The 27281-nt window shown below is 40.1% G+C and overlaps 1 protein-coding gene and 1 pseudogene across 1 annotated transcript; both read right to left on the bottom strand.

The window, feature by feature from the left end:
- LOC117509046 overlaps positions 1 to 331 on the bottom strand; it is a 36486-nt pseudogene extending 36155 nt beyond the window's left edge.
- A 2378-nt stretch (positions 332 to 2709) lies between these two features.
- Positions 2710 to 26464, bottom strand: wsb1 (WD repeat and SOCS box containing 1). The gene is made up of 9 exons (XM_034168616.1): positions 26140 to 26464; positions 22385 to 22553; positions 19585 to 19868; positions 17859 to 17990; positions 15843 to 15943; positions 7585 to 7757; positions 7349 to 7462; positions 4415 to 4522; positions 2710 to 3789 (listed from the first exon to the last, which is right to left on the bottom strand). Exons 1-9 carry the CDS (start codon positions 26177 to 26179, stop codon positions 3627 to 3629), a joined length of 1284 nt encoding a protein of 427 aa, XP_034024507.1. The 5' UTR covers positions 26180 to 26464; the 3' UTR covers positions 2710 to 3626.
- Between the last annotated feature and the right edge of the window lie 817 nt (positions 26465 to 27281).

Raw genomic sequence — 27281 nt, 5'->3', positions numbered from 1 at the left:
GAGCCCAGGGATTCTTCTTGCAACAACTCCTCAGCTGCAGAATAAGTGACAGCAAGGTACAAGAGCAGCCGTTCATTTATTTTTTCCTCTCGCCTGGACTTTACTTCAGAATGGAGGGATTACATATCCAAATTGAAACAATTTTCTAAACTGGACTTTCACTCGAAGCAGGAGGTAATAATTAAGGAAGACCGACACTGGAACTGAAAGGTTTGCTTCAGACTGTGGTACAGAAGGTGTGTGGTCAACCTGCTCCACTGCCGACCCACGCTGGCCGACTCGCTCCGGTTTTCTGCATGACCCGCTCCACTCGCAAAGCGGAGCGGGTCATCCTAGATATTGGAGCAAGTCATCCTGGGAAGGGGAGTGAGTTTCCTCTGAAGCGGACCGCTAGTTAGCTGGAAAGGTTGAAAACGACTAGAAATAAGTTAAAATTCACTCTGTAAACGCCTGAAATGTTTCTTAAATGGTGTCGAGCGACAAAAACGATAGCAAACGGGAGAAAGGACGAAGTTATCGCAAAACGTACAACAGCTGAGGTTTCTGAAACAGCTGCTAACAAAGAAAATAATCTCAGAGCACCGAGAAGAAATTAGTGCATTAGCAAAATTCGCCATTTTCTTATATACAAACGTTAAATTATATAAAAACGTCATCTGCAGTGCACAATGTCATGTTCACTCAGTCATGTTGGTTAGTAAGTGTTATATCGTTAAATAAGTGATTCTTTCAACTGAGAAGTGGAGCGGGTCGTCCTAGAAAGTGGAGCAGCTCGGTCAGTGCAGGTCGGCAGTGGAGCAGGCCGTCTAGAAATCGTACAGAAGACCTGCTCTTTTCAAATGGAGCAGGTCACACGTAAAGTCTGGTTGTGTGGACATCCAGCAAGAAACTTTTCCTGCTTTATTTTCTCATCTTGTGACAATGTCTGGACTCAGATGGGGTATTGTGACCTGAAGAATTTAGTCACATAACACTACTATTATTCTGAACACTACTGTACGTACACATGAATTCAGTGAAAACAATATACTATATAAACCAGGCCTGTATATGGTGCTCTAACACTTTGTGGCTATTTTTCTGTGTCTGTTGTATTACTGTTGGTTTCACTGTGTTCAGACGTTTTATTTCACTGATTGGTATTTGTTGCTATGAGTGTATTTTCATGTGTCGTAACTGGTTTAAGGAGTGGACGTTATAAGCTTCTGCTTCAGCCCACACCCTTTCGGCCACACTAAATTGGGTAATCTGAGTTTTGTTTTACTTTCTCATTTTTTGTAAAAGAGAATTTTCCTATGCCCAAGATTTCATGGTCAAATGAGAAAGATTGAGCCATTTGTCCACAATGATGAGGAGTCAAGGTGAGACTTTCAAACCTAAGAACACTGTACCAACTATTGTGCATGGTGGTGGCAGCATCATGCTCTGGGGGCTGTTTTCCTGGCAGTGGTACTGGTGCATTGCACAAAGTGGAATAATGAAGGTGGACGACTACATCCAAATTCTTCTACGTCACCTTAAATCAACAGCTAGTTTAAAAACTTGGCCACAACTGGGTGTTCCAACAAGACGATCCCAACTCACATCAAAACAGGTTGTGGGTTAAATAAACCAGACCAGCTTCTGGAATGGTCTCCCCAAAGCCCCATCAACCCTGTTGAAAATTTGTTGACTACTCTTAAAAGCCAGGTCCGTGTAGATGTTACACACATGGTTGGTTACACTGATGCATGAACTTTGGAAGAAAAACCTCAGACCATCAAGTGGTACCAGTTCTCCGGAAACATGACACTAGTTCACTTATTTTCAAAAAGCCTTTATTGAAATTACAAAAAGAAAATATTCCAATAAAATTGCAAAAACTTTATACATTCATATATATTTAATATTGACCACTTTATACTACTTCTAAATGAAGCAGAACCGTGCTTTAAGCAATTACAATGCTTCCAGGTACACAAACAATCCAGCCACCACGGTTTAAAACACTGCACGATTCAAACACTTCCAATAAACAGGGCAAACTTTGGCATCAGCAGCAGCAGTTGTCGCAGACCTTATTGCAAAGAATAACAGCCAAAACTTTGACACAAATACTGCTTAAATAGTCAAAGTTCACTTTCCCTTTGGACTTCCGTCAGGCGCACACAAACTCAAATACACAACCTGAACATCTGCTGAAGCACGATAGAAAATGCTGAGTCCTGTTTGGATAGCTGAGTGCATATTTTATCAGTCTGAGAACATTGAGATTGGAGGCTGGGAGAAGGTGAATTACCGCAGCATTTTTGACTGACAGCACACAAGCACTATTTGAAACGCCAACAATTTATAAGTAACATCTTCACTCTGCTCTGATCAATAGCACAGCTTGTTTCACATTGAAAGTAGAGAATACATAAACACAAATGTTTAAACAAAGCACTGAATGAACAAAAACAAAAGTATCAAGTTTATAGACATATTACAAATATGACATGAAATATTTCTTAATGTACAATACAGAGAAGCAGCAGAGATGCTTTTCATCAGCACGACATTTGAAACACTGTTTAAGGCATCATACTGCCCCGCAGGCACAAACACACACACAGACAATCTGCTGCCGATTGTGTTGCCTACTGGAGATTTGGTGGGTGAAACTTGGGTGTGCTACACTGTCAAGACCCACTCCCACCAGTGACTGCTGAATGAGATGTGGGTTTTCCAAAAGTGGGGACATTAACCATTTACACACTGCTGAGCTGCACTACCTATGGTAGAATGTGTGGCACGTTTTAGTTTTTTTTTGTAGAGCAATTTAACAAATTACACCAAGCCTTCGCTTCTCAACAGTTTCACTGGTTCATACTGTAACCACATGAACGCAGCAAACATTTTAAGGAGTCATGATACTGCAAGATTACCGATTAGTTTTGTGATGTTATGTGAACTTTAAATAATACGCCATTTTCATTATGGAGAAAGACTCATATTGATCACAAATCCAAAAACTACTGCAACTTTGAGCTGAAAGGGAAAAGCTTCATAGAAATACCAAAACGTAATTAATAGTTAACTTTAGCCAAGAGTACACAAAACAAAAAGCAGCTTCCCTATGCCTTAGGATGAGTATCGCGTTTCATTTTTGGGGGGAAGCTGAGGATGTTCTTGTGTCCTAAATAACATTTAAAAATTTTCCATTTGCTCAATAGCATGTCATTAAAAGCTGATTAAAACTACCAAAGAAAGGCTATGCTTGGTAAATACTCTATTTGGATTACAGGGTCACCACTCGGGAACAATTTTATCCACACATTGAAAGCCTCTCTTCCCTTATTGTCATCCACTTAAAACACACTTTTACCAAATGTCTCCTAAGTGCAACAGCTGATTTAAGTCAGAGTAAAAGCAGAGAGAAGTGTGAACCAAAACTGGTTTAACAGAACACCAGCACATAGCGCACACACACACACACACACGTGTCAGCAGGAGAGTTCTGGTCAGTGTGGTGTAAGAACACAGCTCTGATAAAAAAAACAAAACAAAACAAACATTTCCCCCTAAGAGGCTTCTGTTGAAAATGTCTTTTGGAAAGAAGACGTGCTGGTTTTCCAGTATGCAGTAGGTGTGGGTGTGTCTGTGGCTTAGATCACTTTGTAGGTCAGGAAGTCACAGAGAGGGCTGGGAATGGGCAGCGCCTCCACCTGCTGGGTGGTCATCACTCTGCGGAGAGCCATCCTGCACATGTGCTGCAGAGTGGCAACGCTACGAGGACACTCGTAGAAATGCACACTGCCATCGCGAGTCCTACCAAAAAACAGGCAGACACAATCACCTCACACATCCATATTAGTCATACCGAAGTGGGTGGGGGGTGGGGTGGGTGAGAATGCAGAACTTTTGATTGATGTTTCTGTGTTGTCCAGAACTAATTAATCTTTTTGTCCTGCCACTTCAGCACAGTTCTTCAGAATTTGGCTGTTCAAATTTGAGTGGAACCCCTGTGCTAGCTGCTGCGCTGTTACTGACATAAATTAAAAACTGCTCGCTGTCCTCTGAGACAGAGCTGGTTGCATAGTGTTGCAAAACAGGTTCGCAAAATGTGAACAAAAGTAATATTTATGGAGCCGCAGAGGTGTGCCAGACTGCAGCTTTTGCTTCAGTGCTTGGATACAAGAAATATGTTTTCATATCTCAAAAACATGATGTGATTGGCAAGAACTAACCCCAGATTCAGGGGCCCTAAATTACCCAAAAATCCATTGGAAAAACTCGATGCAAGAAAAATTGTTTTGACTAGTGGAATAAAAAAAAAAAAAAAAAGAGCACACAACTGGTTTCTTTTCCCAGATGGATCAACCCAACTCCAGAATAACTGACCAAACAAGCAAACAACACGAGTACCTGCACCTGAGTGGACATGTGGACTTACCCGGCAGCGAGAACACTTCCATCAGCAGAGAAGGCACAACAGAGGCCATCGTTAAGAGGACCGATGGCCTCAGGAGCTCTTTCCTCAATGCTCCAGAAACGCACCAGCCTGAACACAAACAGAACAACGCTGTCACACAATTTCACTGCTCAACATACAAAAAAAAACAAAAAAAAAAAAACAGTGCAACTAACTCCCTTTCTTCTGCCATTTCTTTTGTCTTTGTTCATCCATTTACAAATTATCATTATCATATTATCATTAAGTCTTTCTTGCCAGATGCAATGCATCCGGAAAGTATTCACAGTGCTTCACTTTTTTCACATTTTATGTTTCAGCCTTATTCCAAAATGGATAAAAAAAATTTTTTCTCTCTGAACATTTTACACACAATACTCCATATAATGACAATGTGAAAAAAGTTGTTTTGAGATTTTTGCAAATTTTTTTTTAAATAAAATTAAACAAAAAAAAAAACAACAACAAAAAAAAAACACTAAGACTTCACAGGTACATAAGTATTCACGGTCTTTGCCATGAAGCTCAGGTGCATCCTGTTTCCACTGATCATCCTTCAGATATTTCTACAGCGTACTGGGAGTCCAACTGGGGTCAATTTAGTTGACGGGACATGATTTGGAAAGACACACACCTGTCTACATATAAGGTCCCACAGTTGACAATATGTCAGAGCACAAACCAAGCATGAAGTCAAAGGAATTGTCTGCAAACCTCTGACATGGGATTGTCTCGAGACACAAATCTGGGGAAGGGTACAGAAACATTTCTGATGCTTTGAAGGTCGCAATGAGCAAAGTGGCCTCCATGATCTGGTTTGCCGGTCTAAATTCAGCACGACCTAAGTCAGGGAGGTGACCGAGAACCTGATGGTCACTTGGTCAGAGTTCCAGCATTCCCCTGTGGAGAGAGAACCTTCCAGAAGGATAACCATCGCTGCAGCAATCCACCAATCAGGCCTGTATGGTAGAGTGGCAGATGGAAGCCACTCCTTAGTAAAGGCACATGGCACCCCACCTGGAGTTTTGCAAAAGGCACCTGAAGGACTCTCAGACCATGAGAAACAAAATTCTCTGGTTTGACGACACTAAGCTTGAACTCTTTGGTGTAAATTTCAGGCGGCATGTTTGGGGGAAAAAACAAACAAACAAAAAAAACAGACACCACAGTGAGCATGGTGGTGGCAGCATCATGCTGTGGGGATGTTTGTCAGTGGCAGGAACTGGGAGACTAGTCAGGATTGAAGGAAAGATGAATACAGCAATGTAAAGAGACATCCTGGATGAAAACCTGCTCCAGAGCGCTCTTGACCTCAGACTGGGGCGACAGTTCATCTTTCAGCAAGACAATGGCCCAAAGCACACAGCCAAGATATCAAAGGAGTGGCTTCAGGACAACTCTGTGAATGTGTCCTTGAGTGGACCAGCCAGAGCCCAGACTTGAATCTGATTGAACATCTCTGAAGAGATCTGAAAATGGCTGTGCACCGACACTTCACATCCAACCTGATGGAGCTTGAGAGGTGCTGCAAAGAGGAATGAACAAAACAGCCCAAAGATAGGTGCACCAAGTGTGTAGGATCATTTTCAAGAAGACTTGATGCTGTAATTGTTGCCAAAGGTGCATCAGCAAAGTATTGAGCAAAGTGTGTGAATACTTGTGTACATGTGATTTTAGTTTTTTTATTTTTAATAAATTTGCAAAAATTTCAAAAAACCCTTTTTTCTTGTCATTATGGGGTATTTTGCGTAAAATTTTGAGGGGAAAAATGAATTTGCTCCATTTTGGAGTAAGGCTATAATAAAATGTGGAAAAAGCTAAGTGTTGTGAATACTTTCTGGATGCACTGTAAAACAAGATGGCATTCAGATATTTCTCTCTCTCTCAAAGGATGACTGAGCAGCTTAGAGCGCTACAGCAAAAAGGGGGGGGGGGGGGGTACCACAGTCAAAGCCAAACAAGCCTCAAATTATGCATGATAAGCAAAACTAACTGACTATCATGATTACAGACCATTGGCAGAATACAACACCGCCCACCCCCAACAAAACGTGCCAAATTCCGCGGATCCTTCACAGCCCTGCTTTATGCTATCGTATCTTGTGAGGGAAAGAGAAACAGCACCAGTATCTGGCTCCCACTGTCATGCTGTATTTGCTATTCAACTGGAAAGCCACATTAATAGCTCCCTTGTGACAGCCACGTAGCTCTGCAAACATTAGTTCTTTACTCACGCCCAAATTAAACCCATGACTTCCAGTAAGACTTGGTGGAAAAACAAACCGCAGAAAGCAGTGACACCTTTCTCCTTTTTACTCCAATTTTGACTAGCCAGAAGAAGATTTGGCTTTAGAGAATTAATAAAATGATCAGTTGTGAAGACGGATACTGACACTGACTGAGGTCACAAGTTTGAAACTAAAGTACTGTCAATGATGTGTAAGTACAAGTGGCTCATATGGCTGAACACTTCCAATAGGGATGCAATAACACACTATTCTGAAATATAAACTGTAATTTATTTGTATATTTTATAAATAGTTTATGATTCTTCTGCAAGAGGTGATCATTTCTTCTGCGACATAGTTGACTTTCATGGTATCACGATACTCAAAAAACACCCACACACAATTCAACACGGGTCTGATATGGCTATTCACGATGCATCATTACACCCTAATTTTCAAACTTTGGAAGAACATTCTAGAATTAAAAATTTGTCCCACTATACTAAAGCACAATCTCTGTTTTAAATGAGGGACTTTTCAAGACTGACACAGAAAACAGCTTTCAAAATTTTTCAATTCCTTCAGAGATGTTGCCATGGAAGAAAATCTGGTTCTGCCGACAACCAGAATGTCTGGAATGACTGAATGGATACATACAGATAGAGTTTAGGGCTTCATAAGTGTTTACCTGTCGTCTGTAATACTGGCAATATGGCGACCGTTGGGGCAGAAGCTCACATAACGAACCCATCGGTCATTAGATCCTCCAGCAAAAATGGGTGATGGAGGGGGGAAGAGGTGCCTGCAAAAGAGTCACAAAGAGTATTTAAATGTTAAACGTCAGTCAAAACATTCACTAACAAGTTATGAACATAACTGTTGGGGACTGGGTGACAGGTCCTGCTACTAGTTCTTCAGTCTCACCCTAGCTCCAGCAAAATGGTGGCTTTGTGATGATCCCATACAAGAACTCGAGTGTCATAAGAGGCGGTAGCCAGCAGCGCCCCATCTGGTGAAAACTCACAAGACACTACATCATTGTGGTGCCCTTCCAGCTTCCGAATCAATGTATACTTATCCATGTTCCATAGGAACACCTGCAAAGTGACAAGAGGCTTCGTTATAGCTTGTGTAGCGGCCTAGTGAGAGATTAAATGTGTAATTTAAGAATTAACACTAATCTACACACATCATGTTTAGAAATTTAATTGAGCAATTACACCTGAATTAATAGAGAAAGTTCTGCTCAGTGTCATTGTAAGGCTTTCTAATCTTAAACCAGGCCACACAAAGAAATGAGTGCATGCTACACAAGCAGCAGTGCTATGGCAAAATACAACACTTCACCTGAACATTGTAACTAACATGGTCTAAACTATGTCAAAATTATTACACATTATTATACATTACATTTCTATACTTTAATTATGCTACATAGCTTTTGGAATGAATACTTGAATTCTTTTAACATCAACAAAAATAAAAAAAGTCTACACAAAGAGAAAAATAAACAGTAACTTAAGGTAACATAATGTTACTCCACTGGTTCCCCTTTCAGTTTTAGTTCACTGTGTTTACAATAGGCTCCCACCTCCGGCAGAAGCCTACGAAGAGACACAGATACTGCAAGAGAAAAGAATATTTTATGGCCAAAGGGTTGATACCTCTGGCAAAGCACAAATATGCATAACACATTTACACACACACCATATAACTATGTTTTAACAGCATACAATTATCAAAAGACAAAATGTACAATCATCACTCCTGCCCCCTACTGTGTGTCACACCATTCACAGAAATGCTAATGTTAGTTTGCGCTGCATTCTTCTGCCTTGCACCAGTTCGTTCCCTCTTTTTCTACCTTCCCCACTACTGAACAGCAGAAACACTGAATGTCATTGGCACAGCCACATAAGAACTGGACACGGAAAACTGAACATATACTTGATGTATTTTTGGGCCACTGGGTAAGGCTGAACAGTGTGTGTATTTTATTTATTTTAAAGAAGAGCATCTGTGGCATGAGCAAACTTTTGGTTCCATTAAAAAAAAAAAAAGATGCAATGAGGTGCTTAAACATGTTTTTTTTAATCTGTTAGAGAAAAGTCAACCATCGCTAACACTGGAAAGTGGTGTTTTATTTAAAGATTAAATCTATTAAATGGATGATAAATTAAGTCTGAGTGTTGAGTAGAGCAGAGTGTGTTGCCCAATACAGTGGCGTCACATTGCCGTGCTTTAGTAGAAAAGTCCACCATTACATCAAACACTGACGGGATGAGCTAACATTAGCTTTACAGAGGACAAAGTCCTGGACCTATGTTAGCCTCAGCTACACCTGTGTTAATCATCACGTAGTCAACTCAACCATTTATACATGACCCCCGCCCCAAACCTTTTCAACATGAAGAATAAGCGAAGTGCACATCGCACCTGCGCATGCGTAGGTCAAACTGCGGCAAAAAATCCCAGCTACCAAACTCACACTGCTCCCATTGAATTTCGTATAGAGTAGCATTAGCGGACTGTAAAAGTTAAGGCTTTTACAGGGATTGTTTCAAAGGCTTTAAGTCTTAAGCGACACATACAATAATGACAGGGGCGCATTGTGCCGTTTTCAAATGCTTGAACAGAATTTATAGGCTTGAAAGTTGGCTGAAAACACATGATTGCAAACCTCCACCGAGTCCAAACAAAGACGGAAAGAAGAAGAAATGTGGTCGTAAACCTCCGTTCATTACACAATTTCGCCACAGAAAAGAAAGATCCAGACGGACGTAAAAGTCGGACTAAAACTGTAAGTTTCTTACACACATTTTGTCAATATCCTGAAACCATGCCGCTGTTTTTGTGCATCGGCGTATGACTAATCTCGCACCATGACGTGGCGCGTAATATTGTAAAATTGACATGTTCTATAAACAAACTGCATGCATGCACATATCATTGTATGTCTGTCAACTTATCAAAACAAACGTGACACCAAAGAGGTTATATGTGAGACTCACCGTCATTGTCGTCATTATGAAGCCGGCGGAGTTGCGATTTCTCATCCCTGCTTAGCAAATATTCTGCAATATCCACAGATTCAGTCCTCTGGACTTCGTCTAACCATCCGTCAGTTGCCTTCAAGGGGTTAGAAATTTGTTTTTCTCCAACTATCAACAAGCACGGGTCATTTTCGACAGCAGCGCGCTCTTCCTCCTTTGTTGGCACTAACGATACTTTTTGTACAGATGCAGCACACGCAAGCACAACCAGCTCTTTCCATTTCTGTCCACTGCCATACGCAGTCCTGGTTGTAACAGGCAATCCGCGGCGCTTACAAAAATGCTTTAAATCGTCAACTTTCCAGCGGCTGAAATGATCCAAATCACAGCACTCCTCGCTGCTTTTCGCCGCCATAGCTTGTGGGTTGGTAGCTGAAAACTTTAGCCTGCCCATAATGCACCACGCGGCCTGAGATGCGCACTTCGCTTATTCTGGTTGCTCTTTGTTTTGCCCATAGTGCACATTTCGCTGCAGCACTGATCCCTCAGGAAAACACTTGTTCCTGCACTGGAACAGCACAGTCTTTCCAAACATCAGAACTGAAAAAAAAAAAAAAATTACGCTTATCCTCACTAAACTCAATTAGGTGGTGTTAAAACTAACCCAAACTCTTTTTGGAGTTGACTAGTTTTTAATTAAATTTTTAGAGTGCACTCTCTTGGATCAGTAAAGATTTCAGCAACTTTAACCTTCTAAAACAATCTTGAGAAATTATCTCCAGTTACACTTATCCCATGCAACTAGACACCTGTCAATATTCTGTCATATCCTACAGAAAAGGAACTTTCCACAGTATCAAAGCACTTGAAGAGGCAATTTGTTAGACACTATTTGCATGCGAGGTCTGAAGACCAGCTGCTCTGCTTTAGCACGTTCACATGGCACACAGACAGCACAGTGGAAAACGCATATTACAGAGGGGGAAAGAAAAAATGTGTAGGGTCCTGGTGGTTTTTGAGGGGTGACAGCAGTGCATCAAGCCAATTTATTGGGAAGCCAGGCAAATGTCATTTACACAAGTATTTCATACCCGGTGTAAACTGGCCATAAAAATGAGTTTCCTGTCATGTTTTTCTCTCCCCATATACAACTAAAGCAGTCTAAATACTGCTTTAGTTGTACTAATTACCCTGACCTCTAGTAATACTGTGAGAAATCTTGAAGTCATTTTTGATCAGGATATGTCATTCAAAGCGCATATTAAACAATATGTAGGACTGCTTTTTTGCATTTACGCAATATCTCTAAATTAGAAAGGTCTTGTCTCAGTGATGCTGAAAAACTAATTCATGCATTTATTTCCTCTAGGCTGGACTATTGTAATTCATTATTATCAGGTTGTCCTAAAAGTTCCCTAAAAAGCCTTCAGTTAATTCAAAATGCTGCAGCTAGAGTACTAACGGGGACTAGAAGGAGAGAGCATATCTCACCCATATTGGCCTCTCTTCATTGGCTTCCTGTTAATTCTAGAATAGAATTTAAAATTCTTCTTCTTACTTATAAGGTTTTGAATAATCAGGTCCCATCTTAGGGACCTCGTAGTACCATATCACCCCAATAGAGCGCTTCGCTCTCAGACTGCAGGCTTACTTGTAGTTCCTAGGGTTTGTAAGAGTAGAATGGGAGGCAGAGCCTTCAGCTTTCAGGCTCCTCTCCTGTGGAACCAGCTCCCAATTCTGATCAGGGAGACAGACCACCCTCTCTACTTTTAAGATTAGGCTTAAAACTTTCCTTTTTGCTAAATCTTATAGTTAGGGCTGGATCAGGTGACCCTGAACCATCCCTTAGTTATGCTGCTATAGACGTAGACTGCTGGGGGGTTCCCATGATACACTGTTTCTTTCTCTTTTTGCTCTGTATGCACCACTCTGCATTTAATCATTAGTGATCAAACTCTGCTCCCCTCCACAGCATGTCTTTTTCCTGGTTCTCTCCCTCAGCCCCAACCAGTCCCAGCAGAAGACTGCCCCTCCCTGAGCCTGGTTCTGCTAGAGGTTTCTTTCCTGTTAAAAGGGAGTTTTTCCTTCCCACTGTAGCCAAGTGCTTGCTCACAGGGGGTCGTTTTGACCGTTGGGGTTTTACATAATTATTGTATGGCCTTGCCTTACAATATAAAGCGCCTTGGGGCAACTGTTTGTTGTGATTTGGCGCTATATATAAAAAAAAATTGAAAATTGAAATTGAATTAAATACAGCTAAGGGTGCACAAGTGCCTGCAGCCAGTGTTCTCCCAATAGGGGAGTAGTTTCTTTAAACATTTGGGAAAATGAAACTGAAGAAATGTGCACCCTTTCACATATTTAAAATTTTAACCAATTCCATTTAGAATCTAGTGCTGCTGCATGGCCTACTGCTACAGACTGAAGTCACTGTGAATGAACTAAATCATTACACCACATAACTAAATGCATTTCAGACATTCAAGGTTCTAAACAGCATCCCAATACTGTTAATAACTGTGGAGGGGCGTGGTTTTGAAATGCATGTGGTGAGATGGCAAATTAAGTGGGATTGGGACATCTAATGAAAATCATTAGTTGACTAGTCGGGTACCATTAGTTATAGACTAGTCTGCAACTAAATTTGACATTGAATGAATTGAGCCAATTTCAAATCTTCTTGGTAAAACTCAAATGTGACATTTATTTTAACAAATATAAGCACAAAATCACAAATATAAAAAAAGAGCATTAGGTTGAAGACCATACCTACATTAATTTACTAGGCATAGACTACCTGTTTGAGCTGACTAATTCACCTGGTAGCTCCAGCAGGTCTATTCTTTTAAGGGTTAAATGAACTTCATAAATGGCTTAACTAGTCAACTAATAAAAAATTAAACTAGTTGGATGTTAGCTAGTCGTAGTCGACTATTTTGAGTCGTCTTGCATCCCTAAAATTAAGCATATGCCTGTGGCAGGCAATATTTTATTCGTTTCTCATTTGAAGATCCAATTCACCATGTACCTGTTACTCCAAAAAACACAAGGAAGCTGAGCTGACAAAATGTTCTGCCATACTAGTTACTTTCATGTATTATGATGTTTGTACTGTCAATCAATCAATTATTATTATTATTTTTTTCAGTGAAGTTTTGTGTGAGTATTTTGTGTGTTTTAGGAGCCAGTTGTTGAAGAATTTCTGTGACCTTTGTGGGACAGACAAAGTTTATTCTATACGTCAGTGGTAGTAAATCTTTTGTAATGAAATACCTGAATTAAACTGGTCAACCTCTTGACCAATCAAAAACCTCCAAAGATATTAAAACTAGCAAACAATTTTAAAATTTCATTCAATAACATTGTACTTTGTCTACATGATCAAGAAGACCAAACAGTCTTAAGTATGATCAATCTGTATAGCAATATGCCTCTTTATATTTTATTATATTAAACCTAAAAATTTGTCTTGTGACATTTTGAAATTACATAATTTCAAATTGCCATTTTAAAATTACAAAATTAATACTTCAGCCCTACCAAGTGCTTTAAAAAAAAAAAAAAAAAACATTAATACCAGGTTTGTCCATTTTTTATTTCAGGCCATGTACCATTTAAAGAATGTAAGAAGCAAAAGTAATTGGGAAAATATTTGGAATTCTTTGGTTTAATGAAAACGAGTCAAGAATAACCAGGTTGAGTTACTCTGTAAGTCACTATCTGGGCCCTTCACGACAGCTCTGTATTAGTTATGTAAAATCTATAGCTCTGTTCTTTGCACACAGTTTCTGAGATGTGTTACAGTGGGACAAAAGGTCATGGTGTGGCTTACAGAAATGATTAACAAAGAGGCTGTCCAAACCAAAAGGGTTCCACACGCCTTCTTTCCACTAGCTACAATAAATACTAGGGTGGCAACTGATTACTCAGTTACTGATTGCAATTTTTTTTTTTAATAAATCATTTGCATTAAGTATATATATTAATAAAATATTAAAATGTAAAATCATTAGGTCCCATTTTAGAGATTATATAGAAGCTTTAAATGTTCAAAATGAGAAACTGTCAAATAATGAATGTTGACCTTTTCTGAGTTTTTTTTTTTAACTGACAGAAGGTTGTTAGGAACAGGGAGGATCTCTCTGCATCACTCGTCAGTGTCAAATTTCAGAGCGCTGCTGTTCTGATATGCCACAGCAAACTGTCACTGGGGCTCTCTCTCCGAAAACAGCAAGTGAAGCCATGAACGCCATTGTAACCTTCAGACATCGCTTTACCAAAAGAAAAAAAAACAGACGCTTCTTACAAGGGCTGAAACCAACAGCCGTGAAACATTGAGAAAATAAGTAGAATTCACTGAATAGTCTCCCCCTCCCATGCCTCAGACACTAATTCTGTCTTTCTTCCTCACAGCAGTTTGTCTCAGTTTTTACTGTTTAAATTCCAACTGAATATATGAAATGACATGTCCTTATGAAGTTTTTTTTCCATATAGCACAGCCATGGCTTAATGTGTGCGAGAGTGATGAGTCAACTGCACGGGTGACAACTGTAATCTGAGTGCCTTGCAGTCATTGCTTTGAGCATCACAGTCAACAATAGCGAAATGAAGTGACTCATTTTCTCAAATACAGTTCCTGCTGTACCAGAGCCAGGCCTACAGGCTCTACAGCAACAAACCCTTGAGGTCAAAGAGGTTGGGGGGAAGAGGAGCAAACAAATCTGATTCAGAAAACCCTGGTTTTGCAAAATGGGTAAGAAAATGTTTCCAACAGAACTAACGTGTCCCCCTACATTTTTTGCATGTGCTCCTAAATTTTTTTTTTGGAAGAGTACAGTCGTACAGGCTACAGTACTCCTAGTAAATAAAAAAAATTAATTAAAAAAAAAAAATCTCAGTTCGTGAACTCAATTTCCTCAAATCTCTGGTTCGTCACACTGCCTTTTTCATTAACTAGTTCAACATGATTAATCAAATCACAACAGAGCTAAAAAGCATCCAATTTTAGCTACAGTCACGCTTCAAGCGCCTTTTGCCCCCCCCCGTGATGCTCTATTTTAGATATCAGCGAACAGATTAAATAATGAAATTCATTAGTTATTTGTAACAACTCTTCTCAGTGGTTTCAGCCCTACAGTAAATGCCACATATCACAAGTCGATATTAAATAAAACCGCAAAAGAGTGAACAAAAGGAACGATGCATGCTTAATTTCTCTTATGTGGAGGAATTCAGTTTTCAAATATTTATAAATAACTTTACAAATTTTATGCAGGAACTATTCAGTACAGCTTTACAGCGAAGAAAAACAAGCTTTAAAATAAATAAACAAACATGATAGTGTATCTGATCAGGATTGTGAAGACAAAGACCATGACATCCCTGGATACAATGTGTGCCAAATGGAAATCCTAATCAAAGCTTTTCTGTTCAGTGGACTGTGCCAATCTGAGTCGAGGGTGGGTGGGGGAGAGGTGTAGGTGGGTTCAAGGTGGAGGGAAGATGAAGAGGGATGAAAGAACATTTTATTATGTTTAAAATGAAATGTATATAAAAATAGAGCAACTGCAACAGCAGAGGTAGACAGACACAGAGCCGCACCTACGTACTGAATGACCTTGCAGGTCAGGTGCCAGGGGGACCCTGGCCAGAGCACTGGGCGTCCCTGGTTTACACCGGCTGCTCAAACTATCAGCGCGGCGCTCCCTTCAATACCAACCACACACAGAGAGCTCTGCCACCACCTGTGACAGGAAAAGCAAGACATACACTGTAGGGACACACACAACCTAACAAAGCTACCACCACCAACTTCACTTTAAGTCAATGGGCAAAATTTGTCAAGTGGTGAATTTAATATTTGCTTGCAGCAATTAAACTTTCATTTTAAATCTGACTGACCCCCAGTCTAAAACATGAATATATTACAGCTCATTTGAAAAACAAATGATTAACATTTTTTGCTTCTTGCGTGCAAATATCAGAACACTGCAAACAAACCAAACAGACACAGGTAGCATGTCTTATCATGACACCGAGCAAAGTTTCTTGTAAGGTGGAAATGGTAGAGCAGGGCAGATGGAAAGTGTTTTACTTGAATGGTTCATTGAAGATAATTAGGCACATGCAATCACACAAAGTTTGGCTATAAAAATCCCAAAAAGGAGTTTAAAGAAACATTTACATACCGCTTTGCCAGCACCAACAGAGCACAAAATGGAGGAGTCGGGGGAGAAGGCGCTGCAGTACACCCAGTGTTGGTGCCCCCGCAATACCTTCACCATGTTACCTACAAACAAATGACTCTTAACAAGGCAATATACCATGCAGTCTTCTCACACACATACACAAAAACCGAGCAACACAGTGAAGTATTTTTCTGATTTGTTAAGACCTGTTAGTGACAGCTGATTTTAGCCAAACTTGAAATAGTAACACACAACTGAAAACAGTACGATCATTTAGAGAAATCTGTGATTTAGTTATGCATTATACATTTTCCATGTGGTGTGGCTGCAAGACTGGACCTCTACATGTATATTGTTTAAAATGTTGTCAGGAAATATGAAATATAATCCAACTCTAAAACAAAGAATTGCATTACGTGCTTGTGCTTTCAGATGATGTGAGATGTTCCAAAATACGTGCACATAACACCAGAGTTTCAATTAACTCTATGCTCTACTGAAGAATGGTCTAAAAACACCTTTTTAAAAGGGTTACAACCAAATACTATACACATATTTACTATATGAGGTCTGTTAGAAAAGTATCAGACCTTATTTTTTTTTTTCAAAAACCTGATGGATTTGAATCATGTGTGCTTGCATGAGCCAACATTGAACCTTCGTGTGCATGCGTGATTTTTTCACGCCTGTCGGTTGCGTCATTTGCCTGTGAGCAGGCTTTGTGTGAGCACTGGTCCTCCCCCCTCGTTGGATTTTCATTGCAAGGAAAGGATCAAATTTTTCCCGAAACTGTGAGAGACAGCCAGGTGGAAACCATTGGGAAGATTCAGACGGCTTTCGGTGACGATCCTATGGGCATCACACAGATTAAGGAGTGTTACAACCAGTTTAAAGATGGCGCACAATGGCGGAGGCCATCGACAGGCTGAAACGACCAGATCATTTCCAAAGTGAACGCTGTGTTGATCCGGGACGTCGTCTGACTACCAGAGAAATTGCAGAAGAGGTGGACATCAGAACTTTTTCGGCACATTCCACTGTGAAAGATTTTGTAATGAAAGACAGGCGGAGGGTTCGCGCGTCGGGATGGAGCCACTAATGGCGCAGAACAAAAAGCACCTCCGTGTTGGAAGTCTCACAGGACACGTGACATGTCCAGCTCTTACACAATTTCTCGGATACTCACTCGACTGAAAAGCCACCGAAAGCCGTCTGAATCTTCCGAATGGTTTCCACCTGGCTGTCTCTCACAGTTTCTGGAAAAATTTGATTCAGCGCTGCTCCAATCGTTCAGACATTTTCCTCGCAATGAAAATCAGACGAGGGGGGTGGACCAGTGCTCACTCAAAAGCCTGCTCATAGACAAATGACGCAACCGACAGGCGTGAAAAAAATCATGCATGCGCACGAAGGTTCAAGGTTGGCTCCTGCAAGCACACGTGATTCAAATCCATCAGGTTTTTGGAAAAAAAAAAAAAAAAAAAAAAAAAAAAAAAAAAAAAAAAAAGGTCTGATACTTTTCTAACAGACCTCGTATGGTTACGACAGTACGCGCACGCTGGCCAATTTCCGGTCTGATATTTTCCCATATCAGACAAATGGTCCACACTGCATATCAGATTTGCGACTTTGTTCACAATTTTCACTATGCGAAATAAAACAAAACAAAGTGAAGAAATTATGCGCGGCCATTCTCTGAGCGAATTTTATTACACTGATGGTTTGAATTGGAGGAATTAACAGCAAACAAGCTCAAAGTGGACGTGCAAAATGAAGACCAAATTTTCTAAGAACATTTCAAGTTGTCATCTTTAGGCCAAATTACTTCAACAGATTGAGTTCTAGACAAATACGCGACATTCTGAAGTCAGACTGTTGTGAACATTTTTTGATACAAGCATTATACTTAAAGTACACTGAGGGGGAATTACTGAATGTATAGTAAAAACAAGAAAATACCCCTGGCCCCTAGAGTGTTAAGGAAAACATTTGTCCATTAAGGACACCTCCACATACCATCATCTTTAAGGTCCCACACACGGAGGGTCTTATCTCGTGATGCAGAGACCAGCATGAGGCTGCCATCAGGAGCAAAATTCAGGTCTCTCACTACATCAGTATGATCCATCAGATTCAGCAACAACCTTCCTGTAACAAGACAACAAAACAATCTGGTTTGTAGGATGGAACCACTTTAAGTGTCTAATGCACTGCAAATTAGACCCCAGAATTTAGATAAAAAGGTGCATGCCATTGTGTACGTACGACCTATACATGTACATACGACCTACACATTGAGTCTTGTGTGTACAATTGCTGTCGGCGTCTGGTGGTGCTTTGTTGTACATCCTGCTGCACACTAAATTTCCTTTTTATGGATGAATTAAGTGAAACTTGAACATGACACTCGCCTCCACTGAATTCCTTGCAGCATTGAATTTATTTAGTTTATATAGTGCCAAATCAGAGGGGTGACCCACTGCTTAGGCCATTTTAAGTTACAAGATGCTGTAAAGTTTTACAAAACAGAACAAAAGATGAATTTGATGAGAAGTCCATGCAGGCGTCCAGGCCACAGGCAGAGGTCATTCATCATGCCATTCAGTGGGCCAGCATTAAATTTTATCTTGATACCCAAGTATTGGTTAAGATGAAATGCTACATATCCATCCATCCATCCATCCATCCATCCATCCATTTTCTTCTTTATCCGGAGTCGGGACGCGGGGGCAGCAGCTCAAGCAAAGCTGCCCAGACCTCCCAATCCACACACACCTCCCCCAGCTCCTCCGGGGGGACCCCAAGGTGTTCCCAAGCCAGCCGAGAGATGTAGTCCCTCCAGCGTGTCCTGGGTCTTCCCCGGGGCCCCCCCTCCTCCTCCCTACATATTTCAAAGAATATTATGACTACATTCCAGGTGGCTAATATTACTGGTTCAATTTGATAACCATGATAAATAACTCCAGTTAAGCAGCCTACTGTCCAAAACCAATTCAATTTGGCAGTCAGACTATCACACTTCAGAACCTGACACCTACTCAACAGAATTTTGATATGAGTGACCCACACCACCTCCTTCCTGGAATACATGTTGCACTGCAAACCCCCTTTCTCATGAAATGCTCCCTCATGGGGTGTGTAATCCTTTAGTGCTGGTGAAAGGGCTTTTCAATAACACCTGTTGCACACTAGATTGCTGTTGCTGAAGGCAATTTGTTAATGTGAACAGCGCTCTACTTTTGTTCTGACAGTGACAGAGAATCGTTAACTCGTTACTACTGCAAAACAGGGTTGCCAATTTGCAGCCTACAGGACACTTTTGACCTGATTCAGCAGGGTGCCTGGAGTTCAACTTTGAAGAGGGGGTGCACATCCATGCTGCTTTGTGTGAACCTGATTTTATTAGATCTCAGAAGTGCAGCAGAGTAGGTCCTGATTAGCACTTGGCTGGGAGATCACTTGGAAACACCGGGTGTAAAATTCACAGACCCCTGCCGCCAAAGGAGGGGAATCCGACCCCATCTTTGGGTCTGCCCTGAGGTGGCTATAATTTGAATGAAAATATACCCAGTGTTGAACTTGTCAAGATGTCTGTGTATACACAGAGTTCCTAAATTTGTTCTCCCTTCATTTACATTTAATAATGGAAAATTTACTGTTCAAAGTACTATGCAAAGAGCATCTTTTCAAATTGTGTGTACATTTCATACATGTCAGCCTTTTGAACAGAATTTATCCTCACCAGTGTAAACATCCCAGATCTTGATGCGACCATTGTTGAGTCCGGTTGCAAGTAACAGCTGGTCCTGGCCAAATTTGAACCGGTGCCACTCAATGTTCACGCAACGACTCTGTTTCTCTGGCACAGATGAGCCAAAGGCCAGGCCCCATACGATGGCACCACAGTCTATGGTGTGTTCAGGTGGTTCAGTGGCCACTGAAATAAGTTGGCTGCCATCATTGATCTGATTGGACATGTGGCGTGGACCTGAAGCATTTGGACTCTCTCCTGCTTGGCCTAAAGAGCTGCAAAATTGGTAAACAGACGAAGAAAGACATGAAACAACTGAAGTATTATAGGTGTACATATTGCATATAGTCTTTTTTGGTTAAATCTCAATCTCAAAAAATGTTTACATTTTTTGTTGGGTCAGGTCAAGTTTTCCACCCATCTTTTCATACAATTTGTATTGTGTAACCAGCCTTAAAAAAAAAAAAAAAAAAAAAACAGTGGTTCAGAAAAGTACAGTGACAATTCAAAGAACTCAAAAATAATAAGTTTACGTATAAATGGACTGCATTTATATAGCGCTTTTCCATCTGCATCAGACACTCAAAGCAGTTTACACTAATGCCTCACATTCACCCTGATGTCGGTGCTGCCATACAAGGTACTCGCTACACACCCTGATGTCGGTGCTGCCATACAAGGTACTCGCTACACACCCTTAATGATTTTCCGGTCAGGCTGGGATTTGAACAGAGGATCCTCTGGTCTCACACCCAACACTTATCCACTAGACCATCACCTCCCCTGATCATGGGTATCAATTCAAATGCAACAACTGGAGTATTTATGGCACATTAATGCATCAACTTGTTCAAACCTTGACTCACTTCTCAGTTTTCCTAGTTTTGGCAGGAGCTTTGGAGCTACTAATCTTTATTTTCAAATTCTTGGCCACCTTAAAAGCCTTGTGTTTTTACTTCAAGATTAATTTCTGATTACTGTACATTTTTTAAATGTTCTAATAATAAAAAAGATTCTACAGAAAACTTGTCTGTAAATTAATATAAAAATAATGAATGTTTATGAGTTCAATGGTACAAATATTTCATGAGGTGAAAGCTGAAACACAGCATTCAATGTGCCAGCTCTCACCGAATTAAATATTCGTTCCATTGAAAAAATGTAAAAACATTCATTATTTGTTTTATATAACGGCTAAAATAGATCCTTGTCATTTGATATTTTATTACTTTATAAAACAGAAAAGGGACTTACACTTTGGTGTTCCACCGCTGCTAAAGTCCAAATTGTGATACTGTGCACTAGCTTTGGACTGCCATAAAAAATGGTATGAAAAATAATGAGTACATGAAATAAAAATACAAAACAGCACTGTGCTATTTTCTTTGATTACTTGATAGGTACAAAAAAACATTTAAAAAATCCAAGTTATTTAAAGTTGAGACTTTTCTTGCAGTTATGGCAGTAACAATTAAACTGTGTAGCTTTATTTGGTAAAAATAAAAATAGGTCAAATATATAAAACGTTCACTCAGCTCGACAGTGATTGATTTAACTTCCTGCAGCTAAAAGGCTAACATTAGCTTATAAACTTCTGCAGGGCACCAACGTCACAGATTATTTTCAATTACTCACTCACCTCAGACAAATTTTTGCCAATTGCTCAAACTCAATGTTGTGCTTTTTGACTCGCAGACAGTTAAACTCTCGTCCAAATACTATCAGTATTAGCCTTTTTAGCAGCTGGAAGCTTTGCTGATTAGCTGCACTTAATGTATCATTACTGGAAGACATACGCAGCTCATAATTGATGTCCACAACAAAATAAACTGTTAGGAGAATCACTGTGCAGTCCACAAAAACAACTTAAAAACTCCCAAAACAAAATAACACTTCTTTTGAGATTGGCAGCTTGCAAACCAACATTGTGCATTACTGCCACCACCTGTTTGGTCGTGGAACTGAATGAATGGATTCTGACGTATGCTACCAAAAATAACCCAGAAACATTCACCACTTGAGTTATAAAAAAAAAAAAAAGATTTCTGGTAATTTCCAGAAAATGTTCATCATTATGCACCCCTGCCCCCAAATTAGTTATACTGCTTAATGTGTGTTGTATCTGTATTTTCTTTTGCACATTTTCACCTTTTCTTTGCCTTTAACCAAAATTGTCATCACAACCTACTTACATGTTTGATAAGATTACTAACCACAAGAGCCATAATCATTTTTATACTTTTGGCTTCCCTCATCCTAACTGACCCAGTAATGCGAAGTAAGTAATCTTATTTTTATATGGTTCAACTTGGCCCAGAACTATAGTAAAGCTTAGGCCCAGAGTTTTACTGATTGAAACATTTTAGTTGTTAAAATTAATAATCACTATTACTAGTAGTATGAAAAATGTCTTCAAAAGTGGACCTTTAATCAAAGGGTGTTATGGAGCCTGGCACATCTCCCCAACAGCACCCTCTTTCCCTTTGGATTTGCCCCGGTTCACATTTGCAGTCTCTGAGCAGAACAATTAAGAATGTGTATTTATGTGGAAAACATGATGTGACTGAAAGGAAAAAGGGTTTTATCAGCGCCTTTATTTCATGCCATCCTCTAAAAGAGATTTTAGGCACTTTTTTTTGGGGGGGGGGGGGGGGGCAGTGTCTGTTATGCATCGCAGGTCTGAAACTGTGTTTTTAGTTTAACAACAGTGACAACACTCACTGTAGCAACACTGTAGCAGAGTGGAAACACTACAGCAAGAGAGTGCATTTCCCCTTCAAATAAAACTTACAAGTTCTTCAGACATTTTGACCAGGGAATGAGCTTGACAATGCAATGCCCTTGAGACCAAGCGAAGTAGGAACCATCAGGAGCAAAAGCCACAGTCCATGTCTCCTGTGCAGACTTCCGGTCAAAGGGAGCAGCAGGGACTAGGAGTTCACCAATGAACTTAGCCTTACCTGGGGGGGGGGGGGGGGGGAGATAGTAAAATAAAATGCTAATTAGTTGACGTTAGCTTGGTATGTTATATACACTTTTTCGGAACAGGCAGCAGAACATACAGCATTAGTGAAGGGACTGAGATAATTTAATAATTCTGCAAATATCAGATTGTTACATATCAAATTTCAACAACACTTCCCAAATACCACTTCTGATGTATAATAATCCACTTCATCTGCACAAGAGGCTTAAGAGACACTTTGCTGATGCACAATGTTAGAAATCTTTTACAAGAATGGAAAATTATTTTTGGCTCACTGTCAAACTGAGGCAGGACAAAGTGTTTGTGACCTGCCACAATCAAATGGAATGTAGCAAAAACAGCAACGTGGTATTTTTTTTTAAGCTCACTGTGGGTGTCTGTTTTGTTTTGTTTTTTTTTAGCTGCTGGCTGTAGCCATGCTAACTGCCTATGTTACAGCCAGAAGATGGAGAGTTCGGAAAAAAAATTTGGCATTTCACAGTTGTGAAACTCGCGCCATCTAGCGGTCCGTGACTCACGTGACGGATCAGTTTAAGCAGAGTTCCGGTTCAGGGTGCAATGTAAAGAAATGTTGTGAAGTGTGGACAACAAGACAACATCGGGGCATGGTAGAAGTCCATCACAGGGGCTACACCTCCTCTAGATAACCCTCTCAACTTAGAGAACGTATCATCATCATCATCGCCAACGAACTCGCTGGCCCGGCACCATCCACGTCCTCGTTAGTTATTGTTTACATGCACAGTGAGACGCCACTGTTGCAGACTGACAATTTAGGTCCACCACAGTCCAAAATCACAGGAATATGAACAAGTCAGAGGGCATTTTAGTTTATGTGAAATGTGTTTCGCTTAGAACCAGTTGCCAAATGTCCAAAAGTCTATTGATGTTGTCATGAAGAATATACGAGTGTCTCAAGCGAGATCATCTTCAGAACATCTGCGTACCAGTCTTCAATTGTAGGGCTGTCACCAGAAATCCAAAATGGTCTTTCTCGTTACATAAAGAAGAATTTCCGTCAATTTAGAGTTGTGTTGGTTCTTTGCCTTATCTAATACCAAATGAGCAAATACTTTTGGACTGAACTGTAGGTCACGGCAAAACCATAAACGGATAAAGATGTGGAACCGGAGTTACTCTGTGTATGACGAACAAAGGTGTTAAAAAAATATCACCACCAATCAGTTTTTAGCTTTCTGCCAGGTGGGCTTCACATGAGACCATTGAAGCTTACCACTTGGTGGTTTATTTAAAAAAAAAAAAAAAAAAAAAAAAAAAAAAAAAAAATCACATGACGTAGACAGAATCAATCAATCAATTTTATTTATATAGCGCCAAATCACAACAAACAGTTGCCCCAAGACGCTTTATATTGTAAGGCAAGGCCATACAATAATTACGTAAAAAACCCCAATGGTCAAAACGACCCCCTGTGAGCAAGCACTTGGCGACAGTGGGAAGGAAAAACTCCCTTTTAACAGGAAGAAACCTCTAGCAGAACCAGGCTCAGGGAGGGGCAGTCTTCTGCTGGGACTGGTTGGGGCTGAGGGAGAGAACCAGGAAAAAGACATGCTGTGGAGGGGAGCAGAGATCAATCACTAATGATTAAATGCAGAGTGGTGTATACAGAGCAAAAAGAGAAAGAAACACTCAGTGCATCATGGGAACCCCCCAGCAGTCTAAGTCTATAGCAGCATAACTAAGGGATGGTTCAGGGTCACCTGATCCAGCCCTAACTATAAGCTTTAGCAAAAAGGAAAGTTTTAAGCCTAATCTTAAAAGTAGAGAGGGTGTCTGTCTCCCTGATCCGAATTGGGAGCTGGTTCCACAGAAGAGGAGCCTGAAAGCTGAAGGCTCTGCCTCCCATTCTACTCTTACAAACCCTAGGAACTACAAGTAAGCCTGTAGTCTGAGAGCGAAGCGCTCTATTGGGGTGATATGGTACTATGAGGTCCCTAAGATAAGAAGGGACCTGATTATTCAAAACCTTATAAGTAAGAAGAAGAATTTTAAATTCTATTCTAGAATTAACAGGAAGCCAATGAAGAGAGGCCAATATGGGTGAGATATGCTCTCTCCTTCTAGTCCCCGTCAGTACTCTAGCTGCAGCATTTTGAATTAACTGAAGGCTTTTCAGGGAACTTTTAGGACAACCTGATAATAATGAATTACAATAGTCCAGCCTAGAGGAAATAAATGCATGAATTAGTTTTTCAGCATCACTCTGAGACAAGACCTTTCTAATTTTAGAGATATTGCGTAAATGCAAAAAAGCAGTCTTACATATTTGTTTAATATGCGCTTTGAATGACATATCCTGATCAAAAATGACTCCAAGATTTCTCACAGTATTACTAGAGGTCAGGGTAATGCCATCCAGAGTAAGGATCTGGTTAGACACCATGTTTCTAAGATTTGTGGGGCCAAGTACAATAACTTCAGTTTTATCTGAGTTTAAAAGCAGGAAATTAGAGGTCATCCATGTCTTTATGTCTGTAAGACAATCCTGCAGTTTAGCTAATTGGTGTGTGTCCTCTGGCTTCATGGATAGATAAAGCTGGGTATCATCTGCGTAACAATGAAAATTTAAGCAATACCGTCTAATAATACTGCCTAAGGAAGCATGTATAAGTGAATAAAATTGGTCTAGCACAGAACCTTGTGGAACTCCATAATTAACCTTAGTCTGTGAAGAAGATTCCCCATTTACATGAACAAATTGTAATCTATTAGATAAATATGATTCAAACCACCACAGAAGCACTATGTACAAATAAAGTTTTGTATTATCCCCTTGAGACCCAGCAATGCATTTTTCTCGTATGTCAGTTTTATTTCAAATAGAATTATTCAACATTTGGCCTTTGAAAAGGAAATTCCATAAAAAAAGTTTGACAGTTTGTCGTTTTCACCCAAGAATTTTTTTTTAAGCAAAATTAACTTTTTCTGGTTTTAAGTCAGAAGACTGACATTAGCCTTTTTCCATCGTCAAGTTTTCGCATGTCTGTACTGCGAACATAAACGCGAGATAATACGGACACATAAACCTGGAGAAGTGTTAACCGGATGGACGCAGCGCCACGCAGCCATCTCACAATGACGGCGCGCGCACGTACGCAAGAGCCAGACCGCCATTCAGGGTGGGGGAGGGAAGGTTTACGACCCAGCCAACACTACATACATTTTATATATATATATATATATATATATATACACACCCACACACAGTCTAATCTACTGTCTACTACTCGCGCCACTGTATTATTTCGGCTTAATTTTATTAGCGTCATTAAATAACGCCGTGTAGACACAATGTGAGCCCGACTTCATTAAGAGCATATACACCGAGCTAACCATTAACGGATGCAACTGCAAAACAAACATTACCACACACAATGCGTTAAACCATATTTGCTGAAATTAATTGTTGCGTTTATTTAGCACTTGGCAGGCAGTCAGCTTTGGGTATAAGTTTTGGATATTTTATTTGCATCGTTAGAGATAAACGAACAAATTACAGTCTACTCTTGAGTTATTTTTGCCGTGTAAGTTTTACTTACCTAAATCATTTTCGTTTACAGAATCTGGAAAGCTTGCCATCTAAATAAAGACAGAATCCGAAGAGAAAAAAGGTCGAACGTCGTGGAAAGAAAAAAATGGAATAATGAAGACAATCACACGATGCACAAACAGATCCAATCCTTCCGCCAAATTCGGCGTATAGTCTTGTCCTACAGGGTAAAAAATAGTCCCTGTTGAAAGGTTTCCTTTTACCTCCTCGACAAAAAAAAATGGATCTTTGGTGGATAGTAGACCTAAAAAAAAAAATTATCTCAATGATCGCTCTCTACTAATATGGCAAATGAAATAGTATCAATGATAAGAAACGCTTTACGAGTGTAAGTAAAAATGTTTCTGATCTGCTACTTAAAGCGAGAGGAGGGTCCGCCCACAGCGTCCACCCCAAATGTGGGCGGAGCTTTGATGTCAGCTCTATTTCTATGGTAACAGCCTTCGACACCGCCCCCACCACCCTTTTAATTTTTTATTATTATATTATTTAAATTTTGCCCCACGACTCCTCCCTCCTCCCCTGCTCTACCCCGGGTGTGGCTTTAAACGTGTCTGATTTTAATTTTTACAACAGCAACGAGGTACTCATGAGGTATTTTTCCACTCTGTTTTAAGAAATCATGAATGGAATTCTTTTGCACAATGCCTGTCTTTAAATTCTAATCTACCCCCCCCCCCCCCACACACACACACACACATCTTTACATCTCACAATGACCAAGATGATTGGATTGTAATTTATTTTTGATGACGTTAACCTGCCTATTATGACGTATGCTGCTACCTTTCTTTTCCAGGTCACCGTTGGAAAAGAGGTCTCGATCTCAATGGAATTTTATCTAGTTAAATAAATTAAGAAAAATTTTTTTTTAACCTTTCCAGGGAAAAATTACACCGTGTACAAAATATGAATATAGGACTAAGATAATTTGTCGAGCCTTTCCCTGCTACAGTACAGAGGAATCAAGCTGAAGATCTGAAAAAGATGAGTCTAGTCAAATCATCAATAGCTGATGAAATACAACCATGTACAATCCCAAATCAGAAAAAGTTGGTACAATATGGAAAATGTAAAAAACAAAAACACAGTGACTATTACATTTACTATGTCAGAAGGCACATGGGAAAC

This window comes from Thalassophryne amazonica, chromosome 4, assembly GCF_902500255.1.
Source record: "Thalassophryne amazonica chromosome 4, fThaAma1.1, whole genome shotgun sequence".
Classification (NCBI taxonomy): domain Eukaryota; kingdom Metazoa; phylum Chordata; class Actinopteri; order Batrachoidiformes; family Batrachoididae; genus Thalassophryne; species Thalassophryne amazonica.
This window is presented reverse-complemented; position numbering and strand designations above follow the sequence as displayed.

What these genes read in the sequence shown, in the direction of transcription:
- wsb1 (XM_034168616.1), bottom strand. Translation starts at nt 26,179, where the DNA reads ATGGCAAGCTTTCCAGATTCTGTAAACGAAAATGATTTAG. An exon ending in TCAAAATGTCTGAAGAACTT is followed by an intron (nt 19,869 to 22,384) that starts GTAAGTTTTATT and finishes CCAATTTTGCAG; the next exon opens with CTCTTTAGGCCAAGCAGGAG. An exon ending in GGAAGTGTTCTCGCTGCCGG is followed by an intron (nt 3,790 to 4,414) that starts GTAAGTCCACAT and finishes GTTTTTTGGTAG; the next exon opens with GACTCGCGATGGCAGTGTGC.